This window comes from Haemaphysalis longicornis, unplaced genomic scaffold, assembly GCF_048455015.1.
Source record: "Haemaphysalis longicornis isolate Haplotype H1 unplaced genomic scaffold, Haemaphysalis longicornis Haplotype H1 scaffold_4, whole genome shotgun sequence".
Taxonomy (NCBI): Eukaryota; Metazoa; Arthropoda; class Arachnida; order Ixodida; family Ixodidae; genus Haemaphysalis; species Haemaphysalis longicornis.
Genome location: NW_027526361.1, coordinates 105592439 through 105616100, shown reverse-complemented (window position 1 = coordinate 105616100; position 23662 = coordinate 105592439). Strand labels below are relative to the sequence as shown.

General features: G+C 46.0%; 1 protein-coding gene across 1 annotated transcript; it reads left to right on the top strand.

The window, feature by feature from the left end:
- Positions 1–7820: 7820 nt before the first annotated feature.
- On the top strand, positions 7821–21045 carry LOC144179236 (uncharacterized). The gene is made up of 6 exons (XM_077707523.1): positions 7821–8087; positions 9764–9869; positions 9946–10143; positions 10643–10710; positions 14000–14078; positions 20212–21045. The coding sequence occupies exons 1-5, from the start codon at positions 8046–8048 to the stop codon at positions 14045–14047; spliced, it is 462 nt and encodes a 153-aa protein (XP_077563649.1). The 5' UTR covers positions 7821–8045; the 3' UTR covers positions 14048–14078; positions 20212–21045.
- The last annotated feature ends 2617 nt before the right edge of the window (positions 21046–23662 follow it).

The window sequence follows — 23662 nt, the reverse complement described above, 5'->3', positions numbered from 1 at the left end:
CGTTTGCTTCAAATTGGCCATTAAGTGTTCGTGACAAGGGCTCTGGAAGTGCGTAGCACATACACAGTGCGACAGAGGTTGGGGCGAAAGCCATTTGGGTGTCGTACTCGTGTAAATTCTCGGCTTGCTCTTATCGCTTGCGGGAAGGCCTTGTCGCGACAGGGAAGCTATGCAGTTCCGCCGCTGCTGTACAGGTTCAACTTAACGAGGTGAAATTGTAGCGCCAGCTCTTCTTTGGCGCGCGCCGTAAGTGTGCCCGCGGGCCTACCGAGCCGCCTTGCAGTTACCACCGAACGCATCCACTGCCAGATTAGAGGCAACAGGGACATACAATACGGCAGCAGAACTAATCGAAGGCCACCGCACTGGCCAAGTCAACCGCCTAGGGCGCTGCTCCGCGGGCAGACACCTCTTGCAGAAACTCGGGATCTGACCAGCTCAAAGCCCCGAGTCTGTGTGCTGCATCAAATCATCAATCAGAAATCATATCATCGTTCGAGCGATTCCCAAAAACATGCACCCAAAATTTCATATTGACAGGCGGATTCATCGAGCCACGACACTGGATAAAAAATTTCCCCCTTCCCGAGCGACCCTCTATGTCGATGCCGCATCGGCATAAAGATGCATTCGCCATTGCTGTAATTCACTCCACGTCATCTCCTCCTCTTGCAACCCTCACCATTCACACCCGTCACCCGCATGTCGCGGAAGAGGCGGCAATCGCACTAGCAATAACCCAAAGGCCCACCCCTGAAATTGTATTTTCGGATTCGAAAACGGCCGTCCAAAACTTTGCCAAAGGGCTCATTTCTGCCCCGGCACACAAAATTCTCGGTCTAAATTCGCCATCCGACGCGGGAGAACTCCAATGGTTCCCGGCTCACACGGGCATTGGAGGGATAGAGACGGCCCACACGGCAGCCCGAGCACTTGTCTCCCGGGCGTACGATGTGGACTCTTCCCTCCACGGAGCCAGATCGACCAGGGACAGTCTCCTCACATTCCGGGAGGTCACACAGCATTACCGCCTCTCCCGCCGCAAGGTTCCACCCGCTCACTCATCCCTCACTCTGGAGGAGGAACGCCTCTGGCATCAACTCCAAACGGAATCTCTACCGTGCAGAGCCGTCCTCCATCATGTCCACCCCTCCCTCTACCCATCCTCGCTCTGCCCCCGCTGCGGTGAAAAAGCCACGGTCCAACACCAAATGTGGGCTTGTGATGAGGACCCATTCCCTCCAATTAATTCTCCTGACCAGTGGATGGAGGCGTTGGGCCGCTCGGACGCCCAGCTCCAGAAGGAGCTCGTGACTCGAGCGGCTGAAGTCGTCGCGACCCTCCGGTTCGTGCCCACCGCGCCCTAACCCTATATGTGAATAAAGTTATTTCTCTCTCTCTCTCTCTGCTATGAGTATAGAATTCATGCACAAGATACAACCGCGGCTAGAGATTTCGCCCGGCCTGACCGCTGCAACGCTAAAGAGACGCGATTTGTCACGCACAAACAAAGCGCCTGCAAGAGATCCATGTAGACGCGGGCACAAAAGCCGCGCAAGAAAATTGTGAGAATCCGAAAAGCAGAAAAACGTAATCTTCTCAGCTGTCACCGAAGCAGTTTAAGGAAGCCGAAGAGTTGTAAAGGCTCGTAGCGACGGCGCAGTCACCGCCAAAGTTTCCAGAAGTTGATACACTGAATCATGTCCTCTTTTACGAGACCCTTCGCTCGTGAAATGAAAACACAAGCAGCAAAGCCGAGGGCACAGCCAGTGAAAAGCTCCTTGGTACGTTCGGGGCGGTCTCTCGGGCAGCGTATATATACGGCAAATGCGGCGGCATTGACACATCACGAGCGTAGCGGCACGCCTTTATTGAGTCGAGCAATGCTTGCGAAACGCATGCGTCGGTAGCTGATGCCGACACTTTCGCGTCGTCCCTTGTCGCCGTGTCTTCCACGGGATCGCGCGCGGGGGAAACGCGAAACGGGCCAATATAGGCATTCTGATATTGCCCTAAATCTGTAGAAGGGCGGGAAGTTGCCGAGACAGCTGCCTCCTAAACGGTTCCCGAAACTTCAGTACTTTTCTTTTTCTCATTCTGGCTCAAATGTCTTCATTCGGAAGGCGCATGGATCGGCGAATTGTGCAAGGCATTGCTATTGGTAAAGAGACACAGGGGACCGAAATGGCTGTGGATCGGAAAGAGGGATTGACCCTGGCTAGCCTTGGGCGGAGTTGAATATTCTTATAAAGATGCTGGCCGTTCTTGTTCGCAGAACGCGGGACCTTTTAGGCAACAATTGTCAAAATGAAAGGGACCGCAGTCTGTAGGGCAGAAGTTAGTGGACGCCAGAACTTGAAGTGCATTTTTTTTGGGGGGGGGGGGGGGGGGGGGGAAGAAGTACTAAAAGAAGATACTGTGCCTTCGCACACATGTCTAAGATGGTAACTAAAAATACTCCAACCCCAATGGCTTCGTTAAATGCACGAAAAATAGAAAACATTTATATGGGTGGGGTGGTGAAACTGAGGGAATATGCACCCTTTCTTTAAAATGGCATTCAAGAAGAACCTTTCGTGTGTGCCGAATTATTGTGTGCGCTGTGGCTGGTGTCTTAAGTACATCGCTAATCGATAAACGGACAAATCGTGGGTGGCTTCGAAGAACAGGCCCGATATACCGATGCAGACACTAGAATGGAATATCTTTTTCGCGGCCGTACGGTGATAACTAAACCCACGTAAAGTGATTAGCTTCAGTAGGACTTCATCACACTCGCTTATTTATCTACCGGAACTCTGACGGAACCGGCCGTTCCCCTAGACCTTAAATCGTCATTTTTCAACCCCGTGTAATAGGGGTTCTCATCAAACTAACTTAATTTCAGGCAGTTGGATGCTCACAATACCGCGGAAATAGCTATTTCACCTCTAGGTCGTCTACCATTTATTACCTAATATTACGCTCGTTTCGCGCGCACGTGTTTGGCGTTACGTGCACCGGACCCACTAAAACATACAGGACTACGACACTGCAACACTACGACACTACATCATACTACAACACTACGCGGTCCCGGAGGACTGCAAACCGCAAGTAGGGCGTGCACCTATGTCCTTTGGACGATACAGTGTGTTATCTCTCTCTCTCTCTCTCTCTCTCTCTCTCTCTCTCTCTCTCTCTCTCTCTCTCTCCTCTCTCTCTCTCTCTCTCTCTCTCTCTCTCTCTCTCTCTCTCTCTCTCTCTCTCTGTCTCTCTCTCTCTCTCTCTCTCTCTCTCTCTCTCTCTCTCTCTCTCTGGCAGCCACGAGAGCTGGCTACTGTTACATACCTCGGGCCCGAACTACCGGCGTGGGAGAGAAGCCGTACTTTGCTTTCTGAATTATTTCAATCACAAAGCGCAGAGGTCTTCAATGGTTCGGGCATAAATGATAACTTATTCATTATAAAATATTACTTCGAGTTTCCAAAGCCGAGTGATAAAAACTTTGCGCGATGTTTACTAGAAAGCCCTACAAACTCAATTTAGTAAGGGGCTATTCGTCCACTCATCGATATCAGAAGGGCGTCGCGTTCTTGGATCCATGCGACTAGGATGTAAATTCAAAAGCTATTTCCAATTTACCCTAACTTTTGTTCCACAGTGTTAACGCTGGCATTCCTGACCAGTGCTATATTTCTCTCTGAGCCGGTCTACTATGGTGCGTAATAGCACCCCGTGTGCATATACAGTTAAAGTACGGCCGGTTATTATAACTTGTTTGCTCCTCTATCAATTGTGCAGAAAGCGTTCTGGCTGAATGAAACCGAGATCTTCGACGTAAAACTGCGGGGCCGTCGCTTAGAAAAAAGAAAAAGAAGAAGAAAGAAAGATACAACGAAAGAAAGAAAGAAGGAAAGAAAAATTCCCCGCATTTCCCCGAGGGGAAGAATGTGAAACTGCGAATGCACAAGTTGAATTTGCGCGGTTCGGTAATGTTCGCGAAAGAGAGATCACACACACACACACACACACAACTACAAAGAAAGAAGGATGCATTTATTCACAGACACCTATTTGTGTTGTCGTTGTACTTGATTGCTAGAGCGGATCTCAGCTTTGAAATTTCGTGTCAGTACTCCTTTAAGCGGGTGCATTAGCCCTTCTCACGCCCGATTCCTGGCCAATCCCCCAAGTGGGTATGTGCCATGTCAGCGGCCAGGCAGCGCGCGCCCATCTCCCCCCGTTGCCAAGGAAGACGAGGAGATTCCTGGCCAATCCCCCACGTGGGTATGTGCTATGTCAGCGGCCAGGCTGCGCGCGCCCATCTCCACGTGCGCGGACATCGCCGGTGGACGCAGGTTCAGGGTCGCTTAAGAAGTGCATTGCACTTAAAAGAAAGAAATGAACAGAGGGAAAAAAATGCTTGTTGGTCGGTGACTAGTTCTTTATGTTTTTCTATTTGCTTGTTTTCATAGAAGCAAGACCCTGCGACCAAAAACCGCCTGGAACACGATGTTGCGTACAGTGTTGCGTACGACTTTGGCGTATATAGTGACGGGCAGAACGCTTCACCAGCTACGTGTGGTTTAAAGAACTTAAGTCCTGACTCACCGCCAACCGCAGAAAGTGCGTTCGGTCTCAAAAGGCTGAAATTCGCATGTTTCAGCTACTGCCCGTAAGGTACGACAGATACGCTTGCCGAACACTTCGAAAGCAATGCCTCGACCGTGCGTTTTCCTTGTGTCCCCCATACCAGCGTGTCATCCACCTTTCACGCACGAGGAACCGGAAGCATCCCTACCGGAAGTGACAGCTCACCGTGGACGATGCCGTCAGTCCTATCTGCCTGCGATGTAAGTCTGCGTCGTCTTATGGCCCAAGCCAGCGCGTTCTTCTCCGTTCCTACAGGCCGCCGTGCATTAATCCTCACCTTTTACTTTTGCGACGCGGTGCTCACGTTTCGTCGATCTTGCGTCCGCACTGGGAAGCTGCAGCTCAGCGGGGAGTCTATCGGTCTTTCACTTTGGCCAGATGGTCAAACGACATCATTTGGCTCGATCGAGTGGTGGTCCTTTTCTTGGTGGGAGGGCCAGAAAGAGTCGCCCCGCGATGACGTGCCTCTCGGATTGTTCGAGAACCCCCACGCGCAATGCCCCCTGCCCCGGCGGAGTCATTGCTCTTCGATGATCCTTGATGACCCGGCGTAGATAGATGCCGGCGGTAATGCCTTAGGCGTTTACCTCTGTGATGAAAGTCGGCACTGGATTGCGTGTTTCAAAGCGCTTTTTTTAGTACGAAAGCATTACATGAATCACCGAGCGTAGGAGCCAGTGGCGGTGTTTGTAGCGGGGACACGGTAGAAAAAAGAGGGCTGATCTTAACAACGGTGTCATCGTTGGGCCAACTGAACTGCTGGCGGCGTAGAGGGAGGAAATCAACGTGTGTATGGAAGCCTCGAAGTCAAACGTTGCCTTTAAATGCCCTAATCTTGACATACCATGATTTATACGTTGCGTGGAACGTCAGGCTTTACGTTGAGGCTACCTAACGTTAACAAAATAGGGCTAACAAGGGCGACTACGACAATGACGACGATAATGACGATGATAGTCATAGTTATAGGGCATGTGATATGAGCACGTACCGTTCCAAGCTACGCACTGCCTCACTAGACCGTCAGGACCCAGTCGAAAAAGACGAAAAAAAGTTCTGTTATTTGCCGTATTTTCGCGTGTCGTACTCCCGTCTTGTCGTATTCTTGTCGTGTCGTGATTCTGATGTTCTGTCGTGTGTCGTATTCCTGTCCTGTTTCTGGTGTTCCGTCGTGCCGAATTCCTGCCTTGTCGTAACCCTGATGTTCCATCAGAAGTTGCCCCTTGTGAAGAGTAGCGTAAATGGCAGTTGCGTTTTGACTACACTCTAAAAAAAAAGAGAGTCCAAAGGGAGTCGTCGCTGCAATGACTCTCTTAGACTCTACTAAGACTCTCTTTTACGCTCCACGACCCTCTTTAAAACAGGGAGGGGTCACGGGACTCTTGCACTTTGCAATGGGAGTCACGGGTCAACAGCATTTTTAGCATATATTTATTGACTGATTGAATTTCCACAGTGATACTTAGGTTTGTTGCTACCGTATTGCAAGATTTAGTGGCGCAGATACAAAAACATGAAAAGTAAGGGCACACAGGTGTGTGTCCCGTGACTTTGTCTGCTTTGCGCAAACGGTACAAAAGTTGATTTTCTAGGACTGTAAAGCATAAAAAATCTAATGCTGTTTATGGAACACACAAGGTTGAAACGCCAAGCTTTCTACGATGCAAACGCAAAGTCCACAATGCAAAGTGCTGAGCTAAGCTAATGTGGCGATTATGATTTTTAGTGTGTAATTGGGTCATCTGAATATGCTGCTTCGGTTAGCTCAGTGTTGTCATTGATTTGGACTTTGGCGGATAGGAGTGTGGACTTTTCATTTGTATCGGAGAAAGCTTCGCCTTTTTCATCCTTCTCCTCTTCGTCTTCTTATTATTCTTTTTCAATATGTGCCCTCCAAATTTGTAAAGTTGGCTTTCCTACTTCGCGTTTTATCAACGACACCACAATTTGCCCTCCCATTGTTTAAAGTTGGCTTTCCTGCGCTGAGTTTATCATCATCATCACCACCATAAGCCCTCCCATTTGATAAAGCTGGCTTTCCTGCAGTGCGTACAGGCGTAAAAGCGCCATGAGTGGGCATAGAGAGGTTCACTTTAACAATTTTTTGAATATGTCGTATCAGAAAGCAATCATCTACAATACATACCATACCTGTGGTAGCCAAATTATTTTGTTCTTACAATTGTCGGTAACTATGGGCGAATGAAAATGCTAAATTGCGCAAAGACTAGCAAATATTTTAACATTGCATAGAAACCACATGTAACAATAACACAATATACTTAATATATACGAATTAAAGTCTTTACTGCAATGCTGTTCAATGTTGATGAAATAAGCAGAAAGTATGATTGACATTGCTTCTGTATATGATTTAAGTGGGTTGTCTATTTTTTACGTTAAAAACATTGCCAACTGTGCACCGGATAACGCTCTGCGAATAAGAACACGAATAAAACTATGCTTCGTAATATATATTGCTACGCAACTAAATGGCCTCCTCAGGAACCCTACAAAATAGGCGGGAGAATATCAGGACGTGTGGCGTGTTCGTAACTAGCTTTTGCGCCACAATTCTGCCGCTCTACAATTCAGCCTCTCTATGCACGATGTTGCGTGCCTGCTTTCTTGCAAAGCTTCGCTGTCGTGCAACAAAGCCTACTTTACTGCAGATGTTATTCTCATTCGCGTTTTACCAATTAAGCAGTATGTTCACTGCTTCATGTGCCACTAGTAATTTTGTACATTAAGTACATATCGATGTAAGGCATCGCACTTGCGCGCGTACATAGCTCTGTGTTCAGATGTCATGTAAACTTACACCAAGCTGCCCGACCAAAAAGCAGAATTCAAGTGTTAGTCATTCAAATCCTTACTTGTAGTTGATTTTATTCAATAAAAACTACTTCATATTGCGACAATCTTTTTATTTAAATGATTAATGCATGTTGCCCACAATTATTATATATCTGAACCTGTGTGCGAGCGTCGCCTCTTTCAGTGCGTTTAAAAAAGCCGCCAAGTAGTCACGTGACTGGGTTGTGTTCGTTTTATAAAAACTTGTGTACATTACGCAAAACGTACATATATAAAAAGTTTCTGCCAGAACCAGATTTCTTTTGTCTAGCGTTTGCTTTAAAGCTCAATAACAAGAATACAAATGCAAATATTTTAGACAACGCGAATCAATAGAATCCACTGCGAGCCAAGTGGAGTAAGCCAGTGAATGGCGCGAAGGCAGCAGCGGGGCGAGTTGACGCATTTTTGTCGAATTCGCGTATCAAAACCGCTGCGGGATGGAAACGGCGTGACACCGGTATGAAATTCGCTGTGCGGAATTCATTGCGCACCGCCTGAAATCGTCTACTAGAGTTCTTCAGTTCGGCAAGTCGACGGCGTGCTACGGTTGAATGCGAAGCGGGAACAAAGGCTGTGTCATCGTGTTTTTTCACGTGAGTACTGTCCCTGCTAATAATACCAAGTGAAATAGTTGTCTCGGTTAGCTTTCCGGACACATGCCGAAAAAGTTGCATATGCTGTGCTTGTTTGCTTGCTGCCTGGCGCCTCGTAAGCGTTGTGAAATCTCTCCTTCGCCCCCTCCTCCCTATTTGAGACTGTTCTAAGCTATCGCGCTCGCGAGACCGGCTGCCGCCGCCGCGACCGTCCTTCCTCGCGGCTGCTCGCGGTCTGCGGACCGCGATATGCGTCGTGAAACTGCCGTACTCCCTGTTCTGTGGCCGTACTCGCTCGCCAACGCGCCCCTACAGCGTACGCGTTGACCGTGTGCTGGCGGCGTTGTCGGGAAAAAAAAGTTGGCAAGAGGTGAGGACGCAGGAAATGTAGTTAAACAGATGAGAATTGGCAATGTGCAAGGGGGAGAAAATGGTATGCAAATGCAGGACACGGAGAGAGAGTTCGGGCCGCGCGCCAGCGAGCGAGTACGGCAGTTCCACAACGCCTGACGTTGCCAAGCTTCACGAGCTAATGACGAAGCCCGTCTTTAAGTTCACGTAGAGTTCACAGGGGCACAGAATTCATATACGTGGAAATTGGAGGTGAAAGGCGGACATGTGGCCTCGTAGGGAATTAAGTCTCGGGGTGTGTGTGTGGGGAGGAGGGGTATTTTACAGCGCCTACGAGGCGCCTGTTCTAACTTGTTCATGCCGTCCGTATTCTTCAGCACACCCTCCTTTTGCCCTCGTCCATTAGCCCACGTCAAGCTTGTCTCTAGCGCTACTGTTGTGTTCGCTGTCTAACGGCTGCTTTTTGCACCGTCGGTCGCAGAAAACCATTTGACTGTTGGGCGGAGCGGTACAATTCTGTAATACACGGCGCTAGTTTGCAATGGCAGGCTATTCAAAAGTGTGTCAAGTGTTCCCTTTTTATTCTGTAGTTTTCTTCTTTGACGTTTCGTGAAATAACAAACCGAACTACAAAAAAAACAGTACATGGGGGGTGTAAATCGTTTTGAACCCTTTGGTGCAGCGTCATTTTTAACACTGGTCTGCCCGTATAGGCAAACTTGTTGGGACCGTTTAGTGTCCTTTTTATGGGGAAAAGCCATTATGAATGGCATATTGGAATGTATTGTCACGTTCGCACGATATTTGCAGGTAAAAAAATAGGCCCCAGTGCAAAATGAATCCTTTAATATAGGCATCAAAAGAAGCCTGGAGCATGCTAAATATTCTTTTGAAGGTAGGTTGCGCTTTTTATGATCACATAGACGGACACAAGAAAACTACATACAATTTCACGAGTAGACGGCGCCATCTTCTCGTGAAAGCGGACGTTTTTCTTGTGCCCGTCTCTGTGATCGTAACAAGAGCAACTTTCCTTCAAAAGCTTACACCAATTAGCCCGACGTAAAGCTGTGCAAAATATTACATGTCCTGATCACACACTCAGAGTGTACTTTCTGTATTTAGTGAGTCGCCTGTTTGCATCATTATTGTCTTCCAGACATGTTGTCACTTGGGCATTACTCCAGCGTGCAGACCAGTGTTGCACAAGTAGACATGCTTCAGCGCTCTTCCTGTCACCCTCATCTTTTGCGCAGTCTTTCAACTAGCCAGCAACCAAGTCTTCATCTTCCCTCTCGTTATATTTTGTATGTACTGTATTACAGAGCCATAAACACATCAGCTTGTCTACACTAATTAAGGAGGAGGTGCTCAAGCAAGGAACAAGGTTCGGGTGGAGGCCGATCGCGGAACCAGAGGACTCTGAAGCTGGTGAGCTAACCACGACTGGAGATGGGCCTGCGGATTCTGTGTACCAGAGGTTCCAGACGAGCGAGTTGGCTTGCAGACAACCGGGCTCGGTTCTACACCTGGCCGCAGTTGGTGGCCACGGCCCAGGATGAATCACCACACCTGCCACGCAGGGCGTGGTGCTGCCTGTGCTGCTTTGTCCGAGCAGTACATGCATTCGGGGGCCAATGCTCTGCTGCAACCTGGACCAACGATGACCCGCGGCACACATCGCTGAATGGGGCTTCTCGTGTTGGTGAGAGCATTTCCGTTTTTCTCTTCGCTTGAACTGGATTTCGGGGGCTGCACGTTGACCCTTGTGCCCTTGTTTGGTGCTAAGTTTCCCTTTCACCGTTCGCCATTGTAACTCATTCTGTTCCCTTTCTCCCGAGTTCCGTGTTAACGTGTCACACTCCTGCAAGGCCAAGAGAATCTTCGCATCAACAATTAATTTTTCCAGAAAGGTTAGAGTGTCAAGCACCATACACTTGGCTGTTTGGCATGGAAAGACCCAGCATTTGAAACATGTCATAACAGCAGGTAAAATCTTGCAGGGCTGCAGATTTTCATCGACATGGCTGTGTGAGGTTATGCGGGTTTGTAGTAGGTTTCAGGGGATATAAAATTTGCTTGTGCCTGCTTTGGACTGGCCCTTGAGACTTCGAATTGCTTGTGCAGTTGACGTCTGTGTAAAATTGTCATTTGTTGCAACTGCTCCTGCCCTTACTTTTTGCCTTCACCTTTGGCTCTATCAGGTATGGCTGCTCTTAATCCTCAAGTCCTTTGGATGTCCATGCTCACGGGGTACTTTGCCTTTTTGGAGGTTTGTATTACACTTGTCTCTATCTTAGTTCTTTCAGTTCAGCTCATAACCACCATTTGCTCTCCTAGAGATCGCATAAATATTGTTGATTTCAAATTAATTCCAAATAACGGTTGGCTGCTGTTATTGCACGAAGGCATCTTTGGATGTTAAAATGCTGTGAAAATTGTTAAAAATTGAACCTTGGTGTCACTTCTTTTTTATTCCCAGAGAGGTTGTGTCAGTTTTGTGCTTTTCGTTTACGCACCAAAGGCTTCACATAAAAAAAAACCAAAGCTTCATAATACTAATGGGTCATTCCACGCGAAACGTTCAGGCCCAAAAATTGGCCAGCGCCAATTCCGTTGAGAAAAGCAGGTGAAGGAATCCTGAAATACTATGAATATGTGGAAACCTTCATACAACAGCTGTAGAAACCCTAACGAGGATTTGAATATTCAGACAGATTTGATCAGTGGACAAAGCTTCCTCAAGGCAATATTACACTAAAATAATGCCGAGCACGGCAAACACTAGTTCGGAAAAGTTTTTTTTCCACCCTCCGGTTTTGTGAGCAATGTAACCAACATAAATTAAAACATGCAAACCAGTTATTCTCGATAGCACAAAGGCAAAGGAGACTGGGAGAGGGTAAAATAGGGGACAGAAGAAAAGGAGGGCTGGTCAGCCTTAAGAGCAGAAATTGACAAAGGGAGCAATAGAAGAATGGAAACTTGAAGGGAACAGTGCAACAACGCCTTCCCGGAGGGCTCAAATTGGTGCGAGGGGCCAAATATGGCCTACCGTCGAAACAAAATCTAAGTAAAATTATCAGGCTAGATAGAAGTTGTTCCAGACAGAGTTCACTATGTGCGGTGCGGCTTCTGTCTTCACTTGCGGCAACTTTTGCTATGTATATTGCACATCTGATATGTTTAATCATTTTTGTGGGCCACGACACAGGAAGAAGCAGTTTTCCTCCCTTCATTGACCAGGGCAGTAGTCTGATGTGAAGTGAAGTTTAGAAGCGAACACATGCCCAGAAAATGGTAGGAAAACACCTAAGAGGACTTGGTGGAGAAGCGCCACTCTAATGTAGCAGGGCCGGCAGAAGACTCTTGTCTGTCGACATTTTTTAGTGCTAGCCCATATTGCGTCTCTCATGCCAAAGCCTCAGTGAGAAATTTGAAAATATTATGTGTTGCTTGCGTATTTCTGACTAATGTATTTCCGGCTTGGAAGGGAGCCGAGTGAGTACTGAAAAGCTAGTTCTTTCAAACTAAACAAAGCCGTATTCAGTCTTTATGGACCCTTTACTGCATGTGTTATTGCTTGCTTGCTGCAGAAACAATGCTGACGTTGTCATCTGTGTGTTTACAGCAATTCCGCGTTTTTCACAAACTTGTAATCCAGTTCCACTTCTAATACTGCTAAATGAAAGTAGTGCGGAAGTAGAGACCCTGATAATAAAGCAATTGTTAAAGGGACACTGAAGTGAATTTGTCAAGCTCCCGTTTTTGCTTGCACTGCGTAGACTGGCTCAAATTAGCACACTTTTCATCGTTTATCCGGTTGACAAATCGGTAATTATTTTACAAAGCGCAAAAGAAGAAAAACTACCATGCGCGGTTTGCGGCGGCCGCACCAACTAAGGCTGTGACGTTGGGAGGAGGGGCGCCGTGATTGGACGATGCCCAAGGTTAGCAATCAAACAAGTTTCGGTTTCGGTTCTGTAAAACATAACCAATGGCGTTGTTGGATGGGCATTCTCAATATCTCAGTAATCATCGTACCGCGCTTCTGCCATGTTGTCGGCTGTAAAATGCACAAGATAAGCCTCCCAGGACGGCTTGTAGTCGTAGCATTCACTAGCCGAGACCTACGCAGTGCATGAACGCCCTCCGCGTACCCGCAGACGCCCAAATGTCATGCGCTTTTCCCCCATATTTGGAGCTTGCCTCCCTCATGCCTGTATCGTAAAAAGCGTGTTCGCACTAGGCCAAGGGTCTGTTCATTCTGGCCTGTGCCCACTGCCTGCAAGCAGTCAGTGCTTATGGCAACAGCACGCCAACGAGAACTCGCTAGCGCGCCAGTGCCAGCCTGCGCGCGTTTTGTGAACTAGTTCGTGTAGCCAGGAACGTTGCGGCGCAAAAAAAGGTGAACTCAATATAGAAAACATCGGCGGAAAACAAAAAAGTTAAGTTACAAAAAAAAAAAGCACGTACCCGCGGGGATTCGAACTCGTGACTTGCAAAACACTTGCGGTGAGATATCTAGCACCCCAGACCACTCAGCCACGAAGCGGGATGCGAAAAGCCTTGCTAATATAGGGTATATATTGTACAACCGGTTTACACTTTTATTTAGTTTTGGCATTTCAAGCAGCTTAGGTGACTATTTGTTGTACTGCGCTCGTGCAGTAAGCGTCGCCCGAGTTTCCACAGTAGCTCACGTCTAGCAATTGCATTTCGTAGACGGAAAAGCGTTCGCAGATGCGTAGTCGTGCTCCTGACCGCTGTGCTTGTTCGCCCAGCGCAAAAAAGTGCTTCCCGCGCCCTAGTTTTACGCTGTACGGTAAAAATATCAGTTGATTTTATTTCCTTAGTACCTATATTGACTTCGCTGACTCTTCTCCCGCCTTCAAGAGGCCTTATATTTTCCTACTGGCGTACCAGTCAGCGAAGCGTCGCATGTGCGCTTGTGCAGCGCTTGTGTGAAGCGACCTTGACTTGGAGCTACATACAGTGTACAAACAAACCAAGTAAAGAAAGGCACATTCTTCCATTCACAAACGTGTCCTGGCTTCGTTTCAATTGCGACCAAGCAATTTTTTTTAACCTCCTTGATTGCGACGACCCGCCGGCGGCCGGCGGACGAAACGCTGGGCCGACTGACTCTGTCTGAAGGCCGGGGAGGCGTGCAGTAGCGCGCAGCCAATTGCCAGGTCATCCCCTCCTGACGTCACACGAAAACGCCACAGAAAACGGGCGAGCGTAAAGAGAGGAGGACAGCATTTTCGAATTAGTTTTTCTACTAAATAAAATCGCGTAAACGCGCCTAGAGTGGTCGAAACATGGCCTGGGGACTCCGAACTACAATTTGCGCTAGCAATCCCGCAATGTTTACATATCACTTCAGTGTCCCTTTAATACACCGTGAAAATATGAGGAACGTAGCAATTACCACATTGCATTTGTTAAGCTGCAGCCCTGTGGATATTTTTCCTTATGGCCTCCTCTATACTCTTTTGTTGGTCCCCCACATCTTAGTAATTTCCATGTCAGTGATATGTATTTTTTTTTATCATTAGATGCAAGAGGGGTGGATACACTGTCCTGCGGCCTGTTTTGCTGAATGAAAGTGGTGTCAAAGCCTTCAGAGAAGCACTGGTAAGTACAGCAGTAATTACTTTTAATGAAATCACTTTGCAGGAGCTTTGGAAAAACTGAGTGTTGCTTCTTTGTGTGGTTTTAGAATTTTTAGAAAAACGGTTGTGTCAGCGAAATTGCTTAAATTTCTTGGAATCGTTCCCAGTCTTCAAAAATCATCTATCGATTTCTCTATAATCTTGCTCCGAATAATCTTCCAAAAAACAAAACCGAAGAAGCAGACAAAAAAGGCATATTGTGAGCTGCTAGCTACCAACCTTCAAAACAACTACCTGGTCTGATAACCACGCCACCACTGTGACACTGTGACACACCTCCTAAATTTCCCATACGGACCCTGGCATCAATGAATATCTTGATGTGTGGGTGGGTTTTGTATTTTTAAGCTATTTTGGCAGTGATAACGCTCGTTTCTCACGAAATGGTCTTCCAGATCAGCCTAGTCATGCTAATACTACAAGCAATTAGGTTAAAGCTCCCATATTCAACTCATAGAAAGCTCTCACACAGTTGCAATTTCAACAACTTCAGCCAACGTAGTCATGAATAAAATGAGCCACTAGAAAAACAGTTGTCTTTAGTAACATTTTTCTAAGAAAAATAGCTTGGTTGAATTTGTCTCATGACAGCTGATTAAAGCTAGAGTTTAAAGGTAATTCTTTTTCTGTGAACGAAGCGATGCTTCTTACTACTAAAACCTGTCCCGAACATCAAAACGCTCGAGGCGGCCCGAAAATCCAGAAGCTGCCGTATGCATTGCGATGCTCGCTAAGTACACTACTTCTGGCATTGACGCTGATATCTGCTAAGAATAGACTTCGGAATATGGCACGCAGACAGGGCGGTAACTTTCTTTTTATCGCAGAAAGTCTACCAATTTTTGGGGTCTAACAATTTTTGGGCAATAAAAATGGTAAGGTAAAAATTCGGGATAGGACAAAAACTGCTTGGGGCTGAAAACAAAACTCGTTCACTGTCAGTTTACTATCATGCACCTGTTGAAGCTTTCACTTGCTGGTTGTTATAATCTTCTGGCTCACTTTTCTAACCCTGCTTTCAGGAATGAGGTGCGATGCACTGGAACAGTGCCCAGCTAGCTATCCCCGAGTAACTGTTGCGTGACAAATGAAAAAGGCGTTCAGCTCTATCAGGGTTCGCACAGGTCCTTGAAAACCTTGAAAACCCTTGAATTTAGAAGTGTCAATTTCAAGGCCTGGAGAGTCCTGGAATTTTTAAACCTTGATTTTTCCGGAGAGAATCAATGGCCCTGTCTTTTCACAAGAAGTTAAAGTGTTTGTCGTGGATTTTAGGTGTTAACAAATGTAAAAAAAAACATTGTAACAATCAAGTTTCAGTGTATTGCGTGAAATTACAAGTTTGGTAGATTTTCATTATTACGAAGCAACATTGGGAGCAGGCATTTGTCAATCCAATCTATATCACGATACAATCCAGTGAAAGCCAGCTTCTGTTCTCTATCTTGCATCTTCCATCTAGTCTATGGACGGTTGCTCATTGCATGTTTGCTGTTCCTCATACGCTCCATTGACGTTTGCTTTTACGTAAAAATGGTGGACGTGTACATAGTTCATCCTGCCTTGAAGCAACACTTGCTCGATTTAATTTCAGCTGATACTCTTGCTGACAAAGCAGGAGATGCAGGCAGCATTAACCAAGTTTTGAAATCAATCAGTCTCAGCAAAACACCAAGAAAAAAGAAAAACCTCTAAATACCAGCCATGAAATAAAAAAATGAAGCTGGGGGAGCATTTACGAACCCGTTAGCACCTATCTAAATGTACACTAATGTGCTTAGATATTTTGCAATAAAAAACTTTTGCTTTATGTTGGAAAAGTTATAAATAATGACTGATAAAACATTAGATGGAGTCCTTGAAAATGTGTTTTGTGGTCCTTGAAAACCCTTGAATTTTTGCTTTTGAAGCCTGTACGAACCCTGTCTATGAGCCTCCTGCATTGCACCTCCACCTAACATTTTAGAAAACAAACAATACCAAACTTGTGGCAGACTCTTTCAGAATATGTAGTTCTACTGAGGAGCAACTCTAGACCTCCGAAAATATCCTTGTACAGAATCAAAACTGAAGCCAATTTTAAGCTCTCTCTCCTTGCCTTAACTGATGTCCGATGACTTGAGGTTATCAATTGACTTTCAACTGGAACTCTTATTGCACAAGTAAGGCATGGGTGAAGTGAAATCACAAACGGCATGCTTTTTTTGAGGAAAAGTAGTGGGCAACGAAGGCGTTAAGGCAAATCGGGTTGAAGTTCTCTGTCTAGTAGTGCCAAATATAAATTGCGCAATGCAGAAATGAAACAAATGACAGGAAAAGGGCTGAAAATGCTTAGTGCACTTGTCAGGCATGCGGAGACATCCACGAATACTTTGACTGAAAAAAAGCTACCCGTCCTCTAAACCAAAGCTCACTAGTGCATACCCGGTGTAATTTCTGGTAGTTCTCACCTTTAAACGCAGTCGGATTGCAAAGCTGACGACATCATTTGATACTTGACTTCTGTGAGCCATTTGATCAAAAAATCTAATGGTAATGCAGCGTAACCACAAGTGACATCATTTTTTGTATAGCGCAGCAGCCATGGCACCTATTGAAACAACACATGCTGCTCAACCCTCAAAAACACCGTCAGAAATTTCAGTGTAGCCAGAGCAGGAAAATTAGAACTGATTCTAAAACTGCAGTGCCTAGACTAACCAGTGGGATGCGTTAGTTGCAAGAGAAATGACAACATGGATATCAGGAATATACAGAATTGATGATCGGTGATCGGTGCTTTATATTGCCGATTTTGTGATGTTGTAGTTGTTTCTCATGTACCCCGGTGGTTAGTCTAGACACTACACGTTTAGGCAACCTTGAGATTTTCGGCAGTTTTTTGCAAGGTGAGGTGTGTATGTTTTCTCAGAAGGGAGCGTTGCAGCTGCACTTGATAAAAAAGCATGTGACTCGTGGTCATGCTGCATTACCATGGAATTTTCTTGACCAAAAGTCTTCCAGCAAGCCAAATGCCAAATCATTTTGCCAGTTTTGCAATCCGATGGCAGTGACAGATGATAATTACCTGGAAATGACACCAGCTTTCCACTACTGAGCTTTGGTTCGAAGAAAGGGTCGTTTTATTTTGTGAAAGAAAGCTTATTTCTGAAGGTTCCCCGCATGTGTATCAAGTGGACCTGGCATTTTCAGCCACTTTCCAGCAGTTTTCATTCTGATTGATTGATTGTAGGGTTTAACGCGCCGACGCAACGCAGGCGATGAGGCGCGCCGTAGTGGAGGGCTCCGGATTAATTTTGACCACCTGGGGATCTTTAACGTGCGCCGAAATCTCGTACACACGGGCGTTTTTGCTTTTCGCCTCCATCAGAAAAGCGGCCGCCGTGGCCGGGAATCGAGCAGTTTTCATTCTGTTTGTGTGTTGCAAACCTAATATTTCGGGCTACTGCGCAGTTACCCAACTTCAAGCCGATTTGCCATAGCACCCCCGTCGCCCTCCACTATTCCTCGGAAAAAGAACGCCTTTTGTGATATCGCTTCACTCATGCCCTACTTTTGCGATAACAGCTCCAGCTAAAACTCAAAAAATAACACCAAGTCATCGGATATCAGCTCAGACGAGTAGAGATTTCCAATCAGCCTTGAACACTGCCAGCTGTTCACTGGCCAGTTTTGTTAGTACGAGGCTATTTTTGGAGGTCTAGTGTTGCTTCTTACTGCAACTGTCTATTCTGGCAGTCTCCAAAAGGTTTGATATGCTGCCTTTTTGAAAATGTTAGGCAGCACTCTTTTCGCCGTGCGAAAGCTTGCTGGGCACAATTCTAGTGCTTCGCAAGTTATTCCTGCAAGCAGGGCTACCATAGCGAGTCAGAAGATGACAATAAACCGCAAGTGGAAGTTCTGGTAGATAATTGATGATCAGAATGTCAACAAAAATGCACCACTGAGATTGGTTTTAAATTCCAAGTGGATTTTTTGGCATCTCTTGCTTGCCGTGAATCTGGTGCTTGCTGTAGTCCTTAATAAGATGTTTTTACATCACGTGGGGACTAAGTTGGTCCCCTAATAATATCGAACCATTTCAGAGAACCATCCAAAATTGTGTATTTTGGAATGAATGTTCGGCTTCACCACGAGACGCGGGCGCCATGCGTGCAAGCACCACGTGGGCACCACGGGGACAAATTAATTTGCACTAGAATTTTTTCTTGGACAGGATTTTTTAATGTAAACCTTCAAAATGCGTATTCTAAATTTTTTCCACTATTGGTAGTTTGTTATACACAACTTCTCTTTTTTTCATTTTTCTTTACGGTGACAAAATTTTGATTTGGGTTTTTTTTTTTTTTTGCGATCATTATTTATGCAAACATTACACAACTGGTGCTAGCAAGGGCGTTGAATCATCTTCATTTTTGCCACTGCACTATGTGCCTAACCAACACATTTAGCAAAAAGAAATGTTTTCTTAGAGCCCTAAAAACTGGTCAATTTTCTGCGGTAACAAAAGAGTTGAAATCAACGCTGGTGTCAGCTTTACTGCATGACTCTGAATTTGTGCAGAGAAGCCCCTCTAGTGCATGAGAAGTTCGAGAGCAAAAAGTTGGACATCCAAAGTCAATAAATTGGGATAGGGAAACTAATTATTGTGGCATGTCCCATCAAGGCTGTAGTGTCAGCTTTACTGCATCGCTCACAACTCGTGCAGAAAAGCCCATCCAGGGAATTAGAAACTTTGGAACAAGTTTTGTGCCAAATTTAATTTTATGAGAAGTTAAAAAATCAGGGTACGGAAACTAAACGCGTTGACAATAATTCAAATAGACAAGTGGTTTAAAATTTTTTCTTGTGGCCACTAAAAACATGAAGAAACCGAGGCACGTAACAAGGCAGTGGTGCCCTTTGTACTGACAACTTAGGTTTCTTTTCCATCAGTAATAAGTGTGATCTAGATAACTACAACTGTAAGCATTATTTAGTGCTTCATGCTTTCACTTAAGCTAAAAACTGTTGAAGGAAAAAACGAAACGGGGTGCAGACATTGCATGCAGAGTAGAAAATATAGTCAGCGTATTGAATAACTTTAAAAAAGCGTCAAAGTTAATCAGTGAAGCGTAGATAGAAGGTTCAGGCAAATTGCTATCAAGCCTAAAAGCAAAAGAAAAGTGCAACAAGCAGCGCACCCAGCGGTTTTTGCCCAGGGAATGGGGGGAATCTATGATGTGTTGTTCCCATCTGGAAAGTCGATGTATCCAATTTGTCCCTTGGCGTTTTGCATGTACCCACTAATTGCGAATCATGCAAGTACAAGCCTTTCTTGGGCCAAGTTTGACTTCTGCAAAGAAGCTAAAGCACTGATTTGGGAGCTTTTAGATGTTTATTACATAAAAAACAGGAGCATATTGAACCTGTATTGCAATGAGCTTGAATATTTAGAAACTTCGCTATGATTCCTTTGTTACCATTGTGCGGCCCACTATTAAAGGGTGTTATTTTAGACGATGCACTCAATAAACTTAGTTGCAAGCAAGTGCTTGTCCTGTCATCTTCTATGTCATGTGCTATGGACTCGACTTTTTAAGAACTATGTACCAACTTGCCTCATGCTTTTTACTGAACAGTTTGAGTTAGACTTTGTACCCCTCCAGTGTTTTGCAGTGTGGAGCATGCCCTTTGTGCAGCAGGTGTCTCAGTTCACTTACTGCTTTGTTACTCGTGCTGCCTTTAAGCTTTACATAGATATTTTCATACCATCAAAAGGGGGGAGTAGCAGCCTTTTGCACTCATAAATTCTTAGTCTCCCTCCCTGGAGCTTTCAGATCCTCTTTATGGATGCAATAATTTTTGAAGCCTTTGCATTTCTGGGGTGTCCATATGTAACTTCATACATTATACATATGTTCCCTCATACAAAATATTTCATAACAAAAGCCAAATGGCGAAGCAAGGAAATGTAATGGCAAGAGGTGTGCTCCTCGCCCTCTTTTTTGTCAGGCACTGGGCAGTTAGCCTGTTGTTGATGATTTTACTGTGCTGGCTACAATTTCATTTTGCTTTTGTCTTATCGTTCAATTTCTTTTCATTGATATTTCTGGCAGGTCCGAGACAAGGCCTGGTCCGAGACGCCAGGACCCGAGGACACCGTGCAACGCTTGTGCACGGCTTGTGAAGATTTCTGGATTGACTTCATGGACTTGTGTAAGAAGTCTGCCTTAGAAAAACAGCAACAAGGAAAGAAGCCTTTAAAAATTATCGCAATTTATTTCCACACCAGTTTAACCTTGCACCAGCAGGTATGCAAAGCTGGTTAACACAAAACTTGTTTTTGTGATTTAATATCATGCCTGTTAGTCTAGCAAACCTGCGTTGTGACAAGCCATAGCAAGCAGTAAAACATTCTTAGTGTATCTGTATTTTTAAGCTATTTGCTGGTTATTTTGTAATTTAAAACAGCTGTGATACCCTAAGCTGGCTTTTCATTCAAATGTGTATCACTTTCGTCTTTAATAAAATAATTTTCAAGTACTTTTGGTTTGCTTTGCTATACTTGTATGAAACTGCTCATGAAGCTGTATGCATGTGGGCTAAAATTGCACTTGCACATATACTGCAATGATTCCACCGGCAGTATTACTGACCATCTCTGGGAAGGTCACCCATACACTTCCACGACTCTGTCGCCATAAGCATCACGGGACTCTTTAAAAAGGGGCGTCCTCACAACTCTTGTTACAGGGTCGCGATGATCATCAGGCAGGGGTCCCGTGACTCTCTTTTTTCTTTCGTGGCAGTCAGTGCTGACTCTAAGGAGGTAGTCACCCATATTCTACTGTGACTACTGTGACGGGGTCCGTGTGACCCCCTTTCAATAAGAGTAAGCGTGACTCTGCGAAAGGGGGTCAATGAAGAGTCAAATCTGTGGCAAGTAAATACCCCCCAAAGAGGGTCACAGGGACTCCTTTTTTTCTTAGTGTGTACAGGAATGTTTGTCGTTGGGAAAATTGGCATTGCCGTTGCGTCAGACATGCGTGTCGTAACAACAGCTGGCTTTGTCGCAACAGAAGGAATTCCGTTATCACAACGAAGTTTTTTTTTTTTTTTTGTAGTACGACAGGAATTCTTGTTCGTTTTTTGCGGTATTCCGGTTGTCAATTAATACTGGGGACGCCCTGCGCACCACCCCTCTCCTTGCCGGTGCTGCAGCCGCTTGCGCTCCTGTTGGCGCCGATGAACACGGCATCGTCGACGGTTCCAGCCCATGCGTTCACCATTTGGACATTACGGGTTTCCCATTCGAAGCTCATTAAAAGCGCTTACGTGTCCTCGGATTTCTTTTCGCTAATTCTCACAAACACAGTACCTTGCATTATATTTGCGGAATACGTTATTTCCACGTAATACGTGCGACATGGTATATTATCAGCCGACAGGTTAAGCAACATATCTGTAAACTACATGAGGCCTGGATTTGTAACGTCGTCGTTAAGCATGAAAGTATATTGGGTTTTGTATTTTCAGGCTACGAACTGCCAAGAGCCGCGCTACGGTGTGCGAAACTGCATGCCGCCAGGAACGTCGTTTATGAAGTGATATCTTATCGCAAACTCTATAAATCACCGGAAGGCGTAAACGTAAGCTTACCGACTCAAGCGTGCAGTTTACAACGTCGTAAAAATCGCTAGTCTGGAAACAGGGCACCCAAGAATAAATTTTTGCAGTGGTGTCGGTTTGGGTAAGCTGATGATAGAACGACAACTTTAGTGGACATATAGATAGCCAATTAATACGTTACTTGACTTATTCGAAAGGTAAATTGTACGAAAGAAAATATCATAACTAATAAGCTTAGGCGGAAACAGGTATGGCAAGATAAGCAAAATTTATTTCTAGATCAGTTCTAGTTACACCAGGCACCACCTTGAAAAAATTTCGCACAATATATTGAAATACGAAGCAAGCAACCCTAGAGTTTCGGGGTAACTTTGCTAATGTCATCAATGACAATGCGGCAGTCAATCGCACTTGACAGCGAAATATTAACCGCGTAGCTGTTGTTACTGGCTGTATGTTCGGGGTTCGTGCGCGCCGAAAACTCCCCGAGGGGCACGTTATCGAGTACACGTTGCGAAGCTGCCGCACTACTCACTCTACAATGGAAAGACACGTGATAGCGCCCGCCGCAACACTCTAGAGGAGCGCGTGCATGCACTCCATACTGTAGGAGAGCCCTTAGCGCGGGAGCTCGCATCGCCGTGCGCATGCGCTCAGAATCGCACAAGACACTTCGCGCGCAACGTCTTCACAGTTCTTGGCACGGTTCGGCCCCGGATAGTTGGCATGGCCGATGAAGATGATGCCGCGAACCGAAAGGCAGGGCATGCTAGTGAAACTAACGTGGGTCCGTCAATTCTCACCTGCAACAGCTTCGCGATACAAGACTTGCGCATGAGTGCAAGCTTCCCTAGAAATATTTAGGCGGCGCGTCGCCGTCATATCCTTCACGCTAAGTGCTCGCATATGTTGCATGTATGGTGCTTGTGTGTGTGTAAAAAAATTACTTGAACAAGTGGACAGTGGAAGTTAACCTCAACGCCAAGCCAAGATTACCAACACGCTCCTGGTCACGTGTCTGGAACGGGTGCATGCGCTCGTGTCGTGCAGTTTGTCTTCTAAAGCGTTTGTATTTTGCGCAGTTGTTCCCGATGGAGCGATACCAAATCGCTCGGTTTGCTATTCTTCTACGGTCATGTAGCTCAAGGGTATCTTACACGCACTTAACGCCAAGGCGAGTTTACAGCTTAAAAGTTCTGTGATAAATTGAATTAATGCTTACAGCGCGAACAATTAGATGGACAAGCGCTGTCCGTGTAGCACTCTCTTTCGTCCTTCGTCTAATTGTTCGCGCTGTAAGCATTAATTCAATGAAGTACCAACTCGCCCAAACTCTCGCGCTATTCAGTGATAAGTTATGCGATGACGCTAACATTGCCACGAAAGCTGCGACTTCCCACGGCTGAGCGAGCTTTCCAGGAAGCAGTCTCTCGCTAACTCAGGTTTCTCCCTAACTCGGAAGCAAGCCAGATGACATCCGACACGCACGCGCGCACCCACCCACCCATTCACCCACACAAACACAAACGCACACACGCACGCATGCCCGAGGTCACCCAACCGTGTCTCCCTTGAGGAAACAACTGTGTGGGGAGCGCTCGTCTTAGCCGCAGCTGGCAGAAGCACACCGTGAGATGTAGACGGGGACTGTCAAATTAGCCACAGCCGCCTGGCCCGGACTGTGAAGTTAGCGTGCTTGGCGAGGAGGGAGAATGTTCTTAGCAGCGCCGGTGCTGCAAAGAGCAGCCGGCTGGGCCGACCACCGAAAGTGCGGAATAGAGTGAAGACAAAATGTGGAATAAGGGGAGCGGTGGCATTAAAAGTAAAAGTGCTGACCTCGGGCGTGTTTCATTGGCTTCGTTGCAGCGCCGACTCAGAAAAGGCGACGTGAGGAGCCACGCATAAGGATGAGTTTTACAAGTGCTTCCTGGCTGATGC

Coding starts and splice junctions, on each gene's coding strand:
- LOC144179236 (XM_077707523.1), top strand. CDS start 8,046: ATGCGAAGCGGGAACAAAGGCTGTGTCATCGTGTTTTTTCAC. Junction 8,088..9,763: donor GTGTCATCGTGTTTTTTCAC/GTGAGTACTGTC, acceptor ACTGTATTACAG/AGCCATAAACACATCAGCTT. Junction 10,144..10,642: donor GAATGGGGCTTCTCGTGTTG/GTGAGAGCATTT, acceptor TGGCTCTATCAG/GTATGGCTGCTCTTAATCCT.